Raw genomic sequence first — 16,012 nt, forward strand, 5'->3', positions numbered from 1 at the left:
GAGAGAGAGAGAGAGAGAGAGAGAGAGAGAGAGAGAGAGAGAGAGAGACTCCCTTCCCTGAAAATGACCACAATGAAAGTGTTTCCCAGATAATAGGACAGCTGCACATAAGAGTTCATAACAGTTGTGGAAGCAAACAGGAAACTCAAAAATCCCAGCATGCAGTGGGGGAGGTAAGCATGAAATCCTATGCCTAGCTTAGCAGTTATTAGCAGTTTCTAATTGCTGGGACAGGAGAAGTATGTTTTCTTTAAGGGTGTGATCCCTATTAGGTTAACTGTGTTCAGGGTAGTCCCCCTCCCCAAAGAGTATTTGAGGAGGACAAATTAATTTGATGAGTTAAAAAAAAAAAAAAGGACATGAAGTTGGCTAAGTAGATTTAGAAGAAAGGAGAAGAGTAAATAGATCAAAGTAAATTATATACAAATTCTTAAAGAATTAATAAAAAATATTTTTAAAGTTTTTAGATTTATTTATTTTTACTTTCTGTGTAAGAATGTTTCACCTGGATGTGTATGTATGCACACTACATGCATACCTGGTGCCCAAAGAAGACAAAGAGGCCACTGGATCCCTTGGACCTGGAGTTAGGGGTGGCTGTGAACCACCATGTGGGTGCTAGGAATCAAATCCTTGTCTTCTGCAAGAGCTGTAAATGTTCTTATCTACTGGCTCATCTCTCCAGCCTTAAAAATGTAATTAAAAAAAAAAAAACATAAGCTGGGAGTGGTAGTACATGTTGGGAAGCAGAGACAGAAAGATCTCTGAGTCTGAAGCTAGCCTGGTCTATACAGTGAGTTCCAGGACTAAAGAAACTCTGTCTCAAAAACAAACAAACGGCTAAGGGCTGGTGAGATAGCTATGTTGGGTAGCACTTGCTACCAAGCCTGGCAACCTGAATTCAATTCCCAAGACAAAAATGGTAGAACCAACTCCTGCATGCTGTTCTTTAATTTCTAAGCATATGCCATGGCACACGTGTATCTTCACAGACACAGACACACACACACACACAGAGGGGAGGCCACACAATATTTTAATATACCAAGTAAACTAAACCAGAAACAAAAAGTCACATATTGTATAATCCTATTTTTATATCAACTATTCAGAATAGGTAAACCCACTGAAACAGTAAGCAGATTCATGGTAGGCATCTTAAAACTGACTTAATAACCTCCCACCCTGACCTCCAGTGACCTACTTTCAAATCATCTTTCTTGGCAGAGGCACCATTTCTGCATCTGGAGCTGTCAGTCACGTTCTCTTTCACCCCTGTTCTATTTTCCCCTCTCAGCATCATTTCCATGAAACTTGGCCTCTTCTTCATCTTCAGATCATCTGGCTGTTACTGTCAAGTCTGTCTTTAAAAAAAAACACTACCCGAGTTCATATTTGATGTTTACCTAGGGTCTGGCAGCTAAAGCCAAACTCCTCTACCATGTATTACATGGCCATGCTTTGCTGCTGAGATCTCTCAGTTCTCAGAGCAGTCTTTCTGCCAATTATGTGGTCCTTTTTATTACAGTTGGTTGGATGTATTCTGTATCAAAACACTCAATTCTTAGGTACTACAGTGGAAAATGGAAATAACCCAGTGATATTGAGTGTTTGCTACCATGTACAAGGATCCTAGATTCGACTTCCAATAGTGTACAAGAAAAATCTGGTAGATAAATTCTTAGCAACAACATAAACTAGACACACTATAGTGAAGACAAAAACTTCAGGGCTTCTAGGTCTACTCCAATTGAAGTGGGAATGGAGGCAGCAAAGGGTATCTACATGGTAGGAGAAGCGTCTCAGACCAGAAGGCTAGAGCACATCAGTCAGACCTGCAACTGTAACTCAGGTGGTGACCCAAGAACATGTTTGCTTGCCTGTGCCTAGCATTTCACTGAACCTTGCCTTACTCCACCCTCACAGGGTATAGTAAGGCTCTTTCTGATGAGGTTTATCCAAAAGCACAAAATTAAGAAGGGTGGATCTCACTGAGGTATGACTCACAAGGATCAGATCCAGAGTCTGGGCACTTGGTCTCTGCTGGTTGCTTCTCACAATTAGCAATGCATCTAAGACATGAACTAGCCGCGTGGACAAACTTACAGAAGGATAAGACAATCCAACAAGTATCAGAGATCCCAAAGCAGTTATTTTATTGTTCTACACAAAACCACTATTTGAGATGAGAACATTCTTGTAAACAAATTTTAATATCGCCCACACAGGAAGAACATTCTGGAGTTATGACTCATTGTGGAGGGAATGTCTTTTATAAAAGTCATTTTTCATAAGAAGAGCTGGGGATAAACCTACCTACCATGTCTTTTTTTTAAAGGCAACTTTATTTTTATGTGTGTGAGTATTTTCCCAGCATGCAAGTCCTGATGCCTATGGAGGCCAGAATAGAGTTCAAATCCCTTGCAGTTGGAGTTATAGACAATTGTGGACCTAGGAATCAAACCCAGGTCCGCCAAAAGAGCAGCCAGAACCCTTCACCTCTCAGCCACCTCCCTAGCCCCTCTATGGTGTCTTATAATGTCTTACCATTCAAAACAAACACTGCCTTCCACCTAGACTTTTATATATAAAATTATCATGTTATTCTAGTATGTTTAAAAATCGTCCATTATAGCCTTTAAATAACTCAAGGTTTTTTTGTTTTTGTTTTTTTTTTTTTTTTGGTTTTTCGAGACAGGGTTTCTCTGTGTAGTCCTGGCTGTCCTGGTACTCACTCTGTAGACCAGGCTGGCCTCGAACTCAGAAATCCGCCTGCCTCTGCCTCCCGAGTGCTGGGATTAAAGGCGTGCACCACCACCGCCCAGCCTTTTTTTTTTTTTAAAGATTTATTTATTTAATCTGTGTGAATACACTGTTGCTATCTTCAAACATGCTGGAAAAGGACATTAGATGCCTTTACAGATGGTTGTTGAGCCACCATGTGGTTGCTTAGAATTGAACTCAGGACCTCTGGAAGAGCAGTCAGTGTTCTTACCCACTGAGCCATCTCTCCAGTCCTCAAGTATTCTTTTATAACTTGAAAAGAACAGATGAAATCACTCAAAATCTAGTTTTATCTTTTCTGACCACATAATATCTAACACTCTTGTTTTTCAAATGTCTCTATTAAACAAACAAACAATATTTCCATAAGACAGGCAATATTCAAAAAAATCAGTCATGTTTCTGAAGATTAAAAAGATAATGCCCACAAAATAATGGTCAATAGAGAAAGCAAAATACAGTAAAATGATGTTCTCTGGAAAACAAAACCACACTTGTGTTGACGATCCCGTAGCTTAATAGCTGATTGTTAACTTCCTGAATGTGGAGTATGGCACACCAAGGGCCTGAATTACCTACATCTACCTTTAGTCTCCTGGGGAGCTATGATTACCTAGCTCTGTATCTACTCAAAAGCCTTCTGACTATCAAGTTGAAACTTTGGGATGCATTAACTTAGACTACTAGCTTCCATCAACCCAAAAGTTAAAAAATGTCATTAGACAGATCAGAGACCTGGAAAAGAGATTACTTTACTTGGTTATAAACTGTTTACTAGATGTCCCATCAATGTACTTGGTAAATACACCAAGTTACAACTGTACTTACTCTGAGGGTATAAAAGTTCATGTAATCACATGTAATGGAGAGAATGAGAATGCCCCAAGTCTCTGTTGGAATTGTAATCAATTTTCAATACATTGGATGAATGTCCTTATGCCAATTTCTAGTAGAGATGAAGTCTGGACTCACTTTGTGAAGTGAGTCTCAAAGGTGGAACTTCTGATAGTTCTTCATTAGCAGGTATCAACAAATTTTTAACTTATAAAAGGCTTTTTTGTCTCCACAAGTGACAATTTAGGTTAGGAATTAATGCAGAGACACAGCACTCAACCAGTTCTTCCAAACTGGAAGCCCACAAACACCCTTGCCTCCATGTCCCAGATTTTTCTTCATTATCTGTCTGCATATGTTTTGGATCAATTGAGGAACAATTTTAGAAATCTATGGGTGGCTCCTGTCCTTGCTGCACTTGTAGCCTCTTAAGAAGTCAGGCATGGTGAACCACACCTATAATCCTAAGTATTCCAGAGTCTGAAATAAAAGGACCCTCTCAGCCAGGAGCTGGAGACTGGGCGAGAAAACAGGTGAAACCCATCGAAAGTGGAGGAGAGAAAGCCAGGGTGGAAAAGAGCAGAGGAGAGGCGAGACAATGAAACTACATGAAGTTCTCCTGAGAGGCATGTGTAGTTTTGAAATAAGCTATGAAAACATTGTTTTCTGTAGCTCTGAACCCTAAGGAAGATGCTGCAGCTTTTCTTGTCAATTACTAAAAACAAAACAGAAGAAAAAAAGAGTTCATATCACTACTTACACAGTAAAACATGAACCACTAATTTAGTAAAACATGACATTCAGGGCAACCTGAACGTGTTTCTGGGCCATGGTTACTTGTATTTCATACAAAGTAAACTATCTCTTACTTTAGAACAAGAGCTATTTTGTATCAAAAATACTATATGCATATATATAAAGTACTATAAAATACTATATAAATACTATAAAATATTATAAATAATACAAAATTATATATATATCTCACCTCCAAACATATCAAGACTAAGAAATGCTAGCAAAACAGAGTGGCATACACCTATAATTCCAGAAGGCTGAAGCAAGTTCAAGGTCAGCCTGAGCTACACATTGAGTTTAAGGCCAACAACTTAGCTGGAGAAAAATACTAAAATTAAAAAAGAGCTCATCATGTACCTCAATAGTAGAGCATGTGCCTCGTATATGCGAGGCCCTGGGTTCAGTCCCCAGAATACTAAAAACTGTAGAGCACTCTATCTGTATATATAAATCTCCTACCAAAATGTCAGTAATGGTTATCACTAATTAGGATTCAAAGTTACTTTTCCCCCCTACATTTATTCTTCTTGAAAGTTTAAAATGTTCTAGAATGATGGTATATTCTTCTTACATCAGAAAAATTATGTTTCAAATACCTATTTAATCCATTAACATATAAGGAAAAAATACAATTCAACAATTGTTAAAAATTAAAAAAATAAAATTGCTATCTGAATAAGCAACACCTGTGCTTCAAGCTCAGTTTCAGTCACAGCTTTACAAACAGATGAAGGACACTGGCGCTGTCCTACTCTTGTCTCACTCCAGCACTGCTGGGCAGACTAGTCCTAGAGTTCAGTCATCAAGTACAAAAAAACCTGAAGGCACACAAGGTGCACCTACAAGAGACGCTTCACTTTGCATTGACACTTTCACCTTCTGAACTAGATGCTCAGAGGCATCCCAGGAAAGAGTGCCCATAAAACATTCATAAGCATCCATAAGAAACAACAATTAACAATAACACAGCACAAAATTAGAACTACCTGCACAGATGAATAACCATCAATACACCTTACATTTTTAATTCTTATCAAGAAAATTTTTGTTGTCACTGAGCAAGCTTGGTGGGTAACATCTGTAATCCTAATACTTGGTAGACTTAGGTGAAAGGTATGCTTTGAGTTCGGAAACAAATTGGGTCACATGGTAAATTCCAGGAAGCCTGAGCTACAAAGTAAGGCCACCTCGAAAAGGAAATGAAAACACTTTACAATTAGATTGATTTAAAGATTATTGCTATTGCCTTGGTGAATGTACAAAATGCCCTAAAAGCATTTAGAAAGAATGAACAAATTAACAAATGAAAGAAAGGGAAGGGGAGGAGAGAGAAAGAGAGAGGAGAGAGACAGAGACAGAGAGAGACAGACAGGGAGAGAGAGAGAAGCATACACTTTACCAACTAGGACTTAATAAAAGGGCTACCTTACTTTTAAAAAATCAGTAGTTCAGAGCCCAGAAAAATTAAAGTTTTACACTAGACTTTTCCCAAACAAATGATCTTTAGTATACTTACTAGCAAATATAGAAAAATACACAGCAACTTCATTTAATGTATAATTATCTTCTGGCAACTACCATTAAGGTCATTCAAACATCATGGACTGATTTTTGTTATTAATATTTAAAAATCTATTCATTTTTTATATGTTTTGTCTGAATATACGCATATGAATCTCTTGCATGTCTGGTGCCTAAGGAGGTCAGAAGGGGGCACAGTATCCTCTGGAACTGGAGTTACAGTTAACTATGGGCTACCACGTGGGTGCCTGTGGCCAAACCCAGATCCTTTGGGAGAACAAGTGCTCTTAATCTTGAACCATCTCTACAGCCCCTGGACTACATATTTAATTAATTTTTCCTGAATGAAAAACTGTTTTAGGGCTAGAGATATAACTCAGGTGGCAGAATGCTTGCCTAGCCTATACAAGGTCCTAGGCCTGAACCTCAGAATCACCCAAACCAGACATGGTGTTACACACCTGTAATACTGGCACTCAGGAGGAGGAGGCAGGAGGATAATCCTCAGCTGCACAGTGATTTGGTGCTAGCCTGGCATACATGAGACTCACTCTCAAATGAGGAAACAAAATAAAAGAATGAAACCTTAAATATTTTCATAATATTTTTAAGTTTTACAAGACAAGACGAGAGTAGAGGAGAAATATTAATCAAAAGATATAAAATTTCAGTTAGGAGGAGTAAGTTCAGGGTGTCTATTGTAAATCATGCTAACAACATTAATAACAATAATAGGAATTCTTGAAAAGTACTAAGAGATTTTTCTCACTATAAAAAAGTGACTTGGTAAAGATGAGAAGTAATATGTTCAATTTAGCAACTGATCAATGTATATGTTTTTGATTACTGTATATATATATGATAATGTATATGTATTGGAAAGAAACATGTACACTGTAGATATATGCAGTTTTTAATGAATTTAAAAGAAAACAAAATGGACATGGTGGTTGTAATTACAGCACTGTTGAGTCTGAGGAAGGGGGACCATGAGTCTGAAGCCATCCTGAGCTAAATAGTCTGTTTTTTAAAAGAAAACAAATACTGGGGCTGGGGAAACAAAACTGCCAATGCATATTATGACTTTTCAAAGATCTACATTGTTGTCAGGTAGTATTTCCTGAGTTTACAGCTTTGTCATACTCATTTTTGTATTACTAGGACTTAGCACACCTGGAGCACAGAACATTTCTCATAAGGTTGGTGTTATGGTTTGAACAATAATGGCTAAGATATTTGAATCCTTGTTCCCCAGGTGGTAAAACTGTTTGTGAAGAATTAGGAAGTGTGGCCACAGTGGAGGAAGCGTGTCACTGGGGGTGGGTTTTGAGGTTTCAAATATCTATGCCATTCAGAGTTAGAATGTGCGCTCTCTCTCTCCCCCCCCCCCTCCCCCCCCCCCATGGCCCTCTGTCTTTCTGCTTCCAATGTGTGGATCAGGATGCAAGCTCCCAGCTATAGCCCTAGTACATGCCTACCTGCCCACTGCCATGCTCTCCACCATGATGATCATGTATTCACCCTCTCAAACTATAAGCCCCCAATAAACGTTTTCTTCTGTAACTTGCCTTGGTCATGGTGTTTTGTTCCAGCAATCAAAAAGTAATTAAGACAGCTGTGTAAGTGCACTGGCTAGTTTTATGTCAACTTGACACAAGCTAGAGTTAACCAAAAAGAAACCTTACGAGAGAAAATGATTCTGTAAGATTCAGCTACAGGCATTTTCTTAGTGATTGACAGGAGAGAGCCCAGTCCATTGTGGGTGGTGCTATCCCTGGGCTGTTGGTCCTGGATTCTATAAGAAAGCAAGCTGAGCAAGTCATAATAAACAGGCTAGTTAGCAGCTCCCCACCAAGGCCTCCACATCGGCTGCTGACTCCAGCCAGGTCCCTGCCCTGCTTGAGTGCCTGCCTTTACTGCTTTTGATGATGAGCTGTTATACAGAACTGTGAGTGAAATAAACTCTTCTTCCCCAAGTTGCTTTTGGCTATGGTGTTTTGTTACAGCAATAGAAACCCTAACTAAGATAGTAATAAATGAACCCATAAGCAACAGTTTTAAAACTCTACCCATAAACTGTGCTAGTTCCTTCAAATATAATCTATTCTAGAAGAAAATTAACAAAAATAAATGACCCAATTTTTTAAAAATTACAGAACTTGGTACTGGACAAACTGTAGTGTTGACAAATCTCAGGGTTGAGAGTAGAGGACCTGGGTTTGATTCCAGCACCCAAACAGCAGTTCACGAACATCTATAACTACAGTTCTTGTGTATCTAACACCCTCTTTTGGCACTCCATAGGCACTGCACACATGAATATACTTAAAAATACGCAGGCAAAACACTAACATTTAAAAATGAAATAAAAATAAGTAAATAAAAACCAAATGTGAGCAAAACCAGGAGATATCTATAAATAAAATGGCAGGGAAATGATCCTGTGCAAAGAAAACTACAGAGACTTTAGCACTTTCTTAAGAACTGTGCTGCTCAGACTGGGAAAGATGGCTTGGCAGTTAAGAGCACTGACTGTTCTTCCAGACAACCTGGGTTTGATTCCCAGCACCTACATAGTGGCTAACAGCCTTCTGTAAATACACAATTTCCAGCTACACAAAATGTACAGGGCACAACACAAGTACTATTTTGCCTGGAAGTTTTCTAGAAACTAAAGTGACACAGGAATGAGTCAAAAATATGCTGCAAGTTTCCTTTTCTGATTTCACAAACTTATATCTGAGCACATTACTGTTTCTCCTGCGATGCTCAAGATCTACATGTCTATAGAACTTGGGATATTTTTAATTAGGTACCTGCAAATTGCCAGAAATGTGTGGGAAACTCAAGGAAGGAACACATTTCCTCTTTATTCTTTAGAGCCTATGTAAAGTTCAGTGAGAGCATTCCTGTTTCTATTACTAAGAGTCTGAGCAGATCCACTGGGGGCACTTCTGTTCCTCATATCTAAGAGTCTGGGAGGCCCAGTGGGAGCACTTGTATTTCTCAATCTTTAAGATGTAAGTAGGGTCAATGGGAGCACTACTGACTGTCCTTGCTTGATGTATTGTTCCACTTTTTTTTCTTTAAGGCTTTGCTTGCTTATTTATTTATTTATTTATTTAGTTAGTTAGTTTTGTTCTTTTCAAAACAGGGTTTCTCTGTGTAGCTCTGGCTGTCTAGGAACTTTCCCTATAGACCAGGCTACCCTGGAACTCAAAGATCTGCCTGCCTCTGCCTCCCAAAGGCTGGGATTAAAGGCATGTCCCACCACCATCCTACTGTTCCACTTTCTATCACATGAAGAACTTAAAGCATAACAGATCTCAATAGAATTCTCTCCAGAGAAGATGGTCCAGAAGAAAAACTTCTAACTGTTCCCTATTGCTGAGCTGGACTCTGGGGCTTCTGTCTCACAAAACATCCTATCATTGTCACTGTTCACATCGAATCTGACAATTTTTTTAACCATTTTATTTGTTTACATTTCAAATGTTATCTCCTTTCCCGGTCTCCCTTCCACAAATTCCTCCACCCCATTCCCCTCCCCTTTGCCTCTAAGAGGGTGCTCCCCCAGCTACCCACTCCCACCTCACCCCTCTAGCATCCCATTTCTCTGGGGCATCTGGCCTCCCACTAATGCCAAATGAGGCAGTCCTCTGCTACATATGTAGCTGGAGCCATGTGTACTCTTTGGTTGGTGGTTTAGACCCTGAGAGCTCTGAGGGGTCTGGTTGGTTGGTACTGTTCTTCTTCCTATGGGGTTGCAAACCGCTTCAGCTCCTTCAGTCCTTCCCCTAACTCTTCCATTGGGGCCTCTGGTCTCAGTCTAATGGTTGGCAGGAAGTATCTGCATCTGAGTCAGGTGCTGGCAGAACCTCTCAGAAGACAGCCATACCAGGCTCCTAGACATGCCAAGTGCTAGTCTCAGTGTACCCTGAACCTGGACATGGCCTTCTGCCTTGTTTTCATGCTTTCTCAGCTACAATCTACATTATGTGCCAGGCAATTGTGTTTAAATTGGTCTGTCCTGAGAAAGTTATAGGAAAGGACTGCTCTATTATATTCAGTACATGCTTACTGGGGTTTATTTACACATTTTTCTGATCATGTTTTTCTTAACTCAACCTTCCTTGGATGATTTTCTTTGTTGCATTCATGTATAAAACTACACTGAAGCTGAAGAAAGACTGTGTACAGCTTTACACTGCAGTCTGCTCCATTCTTTCAGGCCCTCAGATCCCAGGTCCAGTAGACAAGATCTGCACAGGTTGGCTGAAAGTTAACAATATGCTACCTGAGACTATCACCAGCCTATCTACTAGATTGTCAGTTACACCTACCTGGAAAGGATATAAATATGAAGACAGGATGACTTTTTATACTTCACTGTAACAGTATGATTAAGTTCTTCTGTTTGTCATGAAAATTAAAAAGGATGATTTGAGAAACTGTTAACAAAATACAAAAGACCACACATAATACATTGTAAAATTATAGGCACACAAACCAATCTACACACTAGATTTATAGATTTACTTCATATCTATAAAATACTCATATTTGATCTAAGGCCCATCTTTAAAATTAAAGTGAGAATAATACAACTAAAGCCTCAACATACAGGCTGATAGGTACACACATGGTAAATTTAAATCAACCTAGGTATTTACTGATTATTTTTAGAAACCTCGGGAGACTATGTTCTCAGTTACTGGTACACATAGAGCACATATGGCAATGCAATCTAATTGGCACAGCCTGAGCTACCTGGGCATAACCAGGTGTGAATGTAAAGAAGCAGCTCAGCAGCACCTCCATCTAGCTCGTCCTCAGAGAGCTAGGGAGTCCTCAGATTAAAAGAGCTAAGGTCTAGACCAAGCTGATACACGTCTCATAAAACTTTCTGAAAGTGTCAAAAAAGCCAACTGCTTATTCTTTCTTTACACGAGACTACCATGCATTCTTTTGTTTATTTTGTTCTTAGATTATAGATATTATATGTTGGCTAAAGCTACATTCTCCTAAACTTCCAGAAAAACACTGGGAAGAAAGTTGTTTCCCTCTAAAGGTATACACAATAAGAGAACATATCCAAAGAAACTGGACTGTTTCCATTCTCAGTAATCCACATAGTGAGTACAAAAACAACAACTTTCACCAAGTTAAGCAACAATGTACAAAAGAGGTTGATGTTTCTATGCTTGCAGTCATAACATCAGTATTTAATGGCAGTAGTAAAAACAGGAAAGAATCACACTTTATGGTACCACGTTCTGGGTTCTCAACTAAAATATAAGTGCAGCATTGTCCCTATCCCCATGTCCATCTTAAATTTTCATTTTGCTAAATAAAATGAAAAACCGTGGGTGAATTTATCTAATGGTGGGAATCGGAAGTTGGTACCATACTAGCTCATATCTTCTCATGTTTCTACTACACGCTGAGTCATGGTCATCAATGTACATTACAGTCTTTGGCACGTACATCTTGTTTAAGACAAAATATCAAAACAATATCCAGAAACCCCAGGAACCAGATAAGCATGTAAGCATGTTAGCACATACTTGTGGTCCCATCACCTGTGGCTGAGGAGACCTTGTCTCCAAACAACCAAACCAAACAAACAAAACTGCACAGGATTGTCAATGTAGTTCAGTGGTAGAGCACTTTACTATCACACTGGAAGTCTTAGGTCTGACCCTAATACTAAAAACGAAAAACAATTAGAAACAAGACTAAAAACAAGAAAACTGGTCAATTACTTTTTTATTCCACTAACATTTTGGCTCATTATGGCAGCAACTTTATTTCCTTTGTGAAAAATTTTGCATTTTGCAAACAATGTTTTAAAAGCCAGTTTACATCAGTTGCTCAATAATCAAGTATTTCTGGAAGTCAGCACCACCTTGCTCCTGAAGACTTCAGTCTTATTTATGTTGCTGTTTGATCATTTAACTACTAGTTTTTACCAGCTTTCTGATAGCATTTAATTTAGTGTAGCAGAGACACAAGATACCACTACAGCATTCTACAGTGCACCACTGCTTCTTGTTTTTTCTCACCTTGGCTACTCTAACTTCCTGTTTTTTATACATTCCTTTACTGCTAGCTAAATGGTGTATCATATCAGTTGCTTTCATTTTCCAAAACACTCCTGTCCTACGCATCGCCATCAATCTGCTGATTTTAAGTTTCAAATTACCATCCTAACTTCAGCTGCTAACATCACCGTCCTAACATCACCAAATGCTGCCTATAATGTTCCTCTGGATTTGGGGAACTCTTACTTTTTAATTGTTGTTTTCTGATATTTGTACCACATACTCTATGCCATATCTCACAGGAGTTTCCTAGCTGGAAAGGAGGAACATTCTCCAAGTTCTTCCTCCACTTAAATTCCTCCTTTCTCCCTTCTAAAACTTACCGCTATCTACTTCCACAGGCATTTACATCAAGCCTAATACTATGCAACATTTATCTTAAAATATGCACTATTTTCTTCTATCTGAAACTGACACTAGCTCCTTGCTAAGAAAGACAGTGAAAAGGATGATAAAGCCTTCTCCAATAGATTCAAATACTCAATAAGTAAAAAGCAATTTTAGGAAAAAAATAATCAATACCGTGACTTAATCATTACTGTTCACTCTTTCAAAATCTCCCTCTATACATGTTCACCCTGGATCTTTTAAATGATCATATGAAAGCGCCTAGTCTTCCATCTGGTATTTTAAACAATGAAACAATCATCTCAATTCTTCTAACATAAGCTCTCCAGGAACACTTCAATCATGTTACTCAACTAAGAAATGAATGCGTCTTCTTGATTTTTGTATTAACTTCTCCCCACACTGACTGTCACTACTTTTTAAATCAGAAAAGAGAATCTGGACGTTTCCAGGCCTGCTGCGCCATGCTGGCAAAAGGTTTACAGAATCATTCAGGACAACAGAGATCTCAGCTCATCTGCCCACCAAGTCTGCTTCAGGACGATAGTCACTGCCAGCGTGAAAGGAGGAAAAGGCCCAGCAACTAACAATGACCAATACTGCCAAGTTAGGAAGTATTCACTACCTGCGCACTTTGCTAGCGATGGGCAAGGACTGAAAGCCAGGAAGAGGACTGAGAGCGGACACTCTGTTGGAGCAGATAATGACCAGGATACCTCGCCCTGGATGAGGGTGGGGACAGCAATGAGGCCACCTGACTTAGGTGGGGGAGGTGGGTGCGCTGACACAAGTGAGACCCAGATGCAGGCCCTCGCTCAGAGCCGGGTTGGGCCACGGTGGCCAGAAGCACCGAGGAAAGCAAGTGGGCAGAGTGCTGACAGAAGACACCGTTTAGGTAAAGACAGCTGGAGAGGCAGACAGCAGTAAGGTCACACACCTGACTTGGTCCGGGGTCCAGATTGTCCGCATAATCTGGACCCCGGATCGGACCGCGATTCGGAGCAAGCTTTGGCTGACAACTCACTTGGGCTAGGGCTTGAGTCCCCCACTCGTCATTAAGAAGGGGAGAAGAGTGGTGCGGACCTGACTCCGCTCAGGTCTGGGGACAACACTCACCCAGGCGGGCAGGTCGCAGGCGCGCACTCCCAGGCGCACAGCTTGCTCCTCATCCTCCAATAGTGCCAGCGCGCGGCACAGGCGGCTGGCCTTGAGGCCGCGGCTCCGGCGGCACCAAGCGAGCAGCCCAAGCGCCAGCAGCACCCAACTGAAGCTCAGCCCCAGGTAGCCGAGGGCGTACACCGGCAGCAGCAGCGCGAAGCTGCGCGCCAGCTGCCCCAGCAGCCCGGGCAAGTCCACACTCAGAGCGCTGCCCGGGGCCTCGGGCTCAGAGCGGCCCCCAGCGCGGCCAGTACCGGCCTCCGGCCCCTCGCCCCCCGCGCTGCTCATCGCCAGCCGCGCTGAGCACTCCTCCCTGCTGAGGCGGGCGCGGCTCTCCCACAGACCGCAGGTCACTCCACCCCGCGCGCCAGCGCCCCACTGAGGGGGACAGGAGGCGCCACCGCTCTACTCCTCAAACGGGCGGGACTCAACGTCATCACGGTGCGCAAGGCCCTCCTCCACCCGAGGCGTCTCGGGCAGAGAGTCTCGTTCGGGCAGAGCGTAGTGTTTTGGTGACGCAATCACCGTGCGCCCTGTTCTTCCTTACCGGGATCAACTACCCAGAGACCCAGAGACAGCCTACCCTGAAAGAATCTGGGCGGGGAGAGATGTCAATCTCTATCCCGATCCCGCCCACTCGTCCGCGCCCTGGGAAAAGAACCTCGGGCAGCGGATGGACTGTGCGTGGTGTTATCGCGCGGTCGGCCCCGCCCCCGCTCCAGCGTTGCTGTGCTGCTACGCGCCAGTCGTTACACCAGGAATGAGCCGCTGGCGAGGCCATCACGCCAGGCAGGCTCCGCCCGCTAACCTGTAGGGGCGGTTCCCTCTGCGCTCTAAGAGGGTGGGCAACGCGCCAGATGGACACACCCGGATTTGGCTCGGCGGGAGGGCAGGAGAGGGAGGCGTGTCTTTCGCGGGTGTTGGAAGGATGCAATGGCCCAGACAAGTTGGAAGGCTAGCGGGCTGAGTCCTTCTCAGCTTAGCAGAGTACTCGGCGCTTCCTCAGGCTTCTAGTCGGGGCTTCGGCCAACCATCCTCTTGCCAGTCCTAGCTCCCTGGCGGAGAACTTGAACTTGCAGGTGCCTAGGATAGGAGGATGTCTCCTTGGCCTGCCTATGTGGAATGAGAACTTTGTATCTGCTGCAATAAAATTCGCCTTCTGACTTTACTGTGTGGTGGCGCCTCTGTGTCTAGTACTCCTTCAAGTCTGATTTTCCAAACAAAATGGCCCCAGTGAGCTTAAGAAAGCACAGTTGTCATGAAGTTTTTTTTTAAAAAAGGCAGCCAGGGTCCACCACACCCCCCTTCAGGCCAAACTCTTAAGGGACATATGTGAAGCTTGCATGAAAAAAAAAAAAAGAAAGAAGGAAGGAAGGAAAGAAAGAACGAAAGAAAGGAAGTAAGGAAGGAAGGGGAAGAGAAGGAAGTAAGGAAGGAAAAAAAAGACATCTACTTTAAAGATTGCTGAAGAGGATCTGGAGAGATAGCCCACCATGTAAGAACTCAATACCTGAGTCAATTCCTAGAATCCACATCTGGCTGTTCACAAGCGTCTGTATCTTCAGCCCCATGGGATCTTCTAATACCTCTAGCCTCCGCAAGCACCTGTACACATGCGCACAGACGCACATAGGTATAATTTTTAAGAAAAATTTCCAGAAGGATAATAGTTGTGGAATCATAACTGAGGAGTCATAGTTGTGGAATATTGCAGATTCAGAGCCAAGTTATCCAGGGCTATATTTTGTTCCATTAGTACCCATTCATTGCCCATCTCTTGTGTCTGATCTCATGTCACAATCCTTATGATTCAAGTAAAAACCTTTTGGAATGTATTAACAAACCACTGCCTTCCACCAACACAAAGCTACCAGTGCCATCAGTATCTGAAACCTACAGAAAACGAAGTTCCCACTTTTCTGCAACCTGAAGTTTTTTGACTCACCAATGTATTTGAAAAGTGCCTTGAGTTATATAGTAAGTACTGAACGAACAAACAAATGCAAATACATAAATACAAAGTCACTTGTGGAAGATTTTCCCTTGAATATGTGTGAATATGTATTAAAGCATTTCAGAGGCATGCCATGTTTGAAAGGGAGCAGTAGTCTGCTGGACAAAGGGCGATAAACCAAGCAAAGTGTCATAGAGCTCTATTGCTTCTGGGAGACTCCATAACCGAGACACCTTATAAAAGGAAACATTTAATTGGGGCTGGCCTACAGTTTCAGAGGCAGGAAGCTCGGTGGCATGCAGACAGATATGGATCTGTAGAGGCAGCTGTGAGATCTACTTCCAGATCTGCAGACAGCAGGATGAGAGAAGCCCTGGGCTCCTAATGGACTTTTTGAAACCTCCAAGTCCACCCCCAGTGACACACCTCTTCCCACGAGACCACACCTCCTACCACGAGGCCACACCTCCTACCACAAGGCCACACCTCCTACCACAAGGCCACACCTCCT

At 41.9% G+C, this 16,012-nt stretch overlaps 1 protein-coding gene across 2 annotated transcripts in view; it reads right to left on the reverse strand.

Moving 5' to 3' along the window:
• Esyt2 (extended synaptotagmin 2) overlaps positions 1-13,950 on the reverse strand; it is a 90,211-nt gene extending 76,261 nt beyond the window's left edge. Inside the window, exon 1 of one of the 2 annotated variants that reach the window (XM_028773184.1) lies at positions 13,506-13,950. In XM_028773184.1, the coding sequence (XP_028629017.1) occupies positions 13,506-13,835 (330 nt within the window). In that variant the 5' untranslated portion in view covers positions 13,836-13,950. The remainder of the gene's footprint in view (positions 1-13,505) is intronic. The other variant, XM_028773183.1, reaches the window with a different exon arrangement.
• Between the last annotated feature and the right edge of the window lie 2,062 nt (positions 13,951-16,012).

The sequence above is a fragment of the Grammomys surdaster genome, unplaced genomic scaffold (assembly GCF_004785775.1).
Source record: "Grammomys surdaster isolate TR1022 unplaced genomic scaffold, NIH_TR_1.0 223, whole genome shotgun sequence".
In the NCBI taxonomy this organism is placed as follows: Eukaryota; Metazoa; Chordata; class Mammalia; order Rodentia; family Muridae; genus Grammomys; species Grammomys surdaster.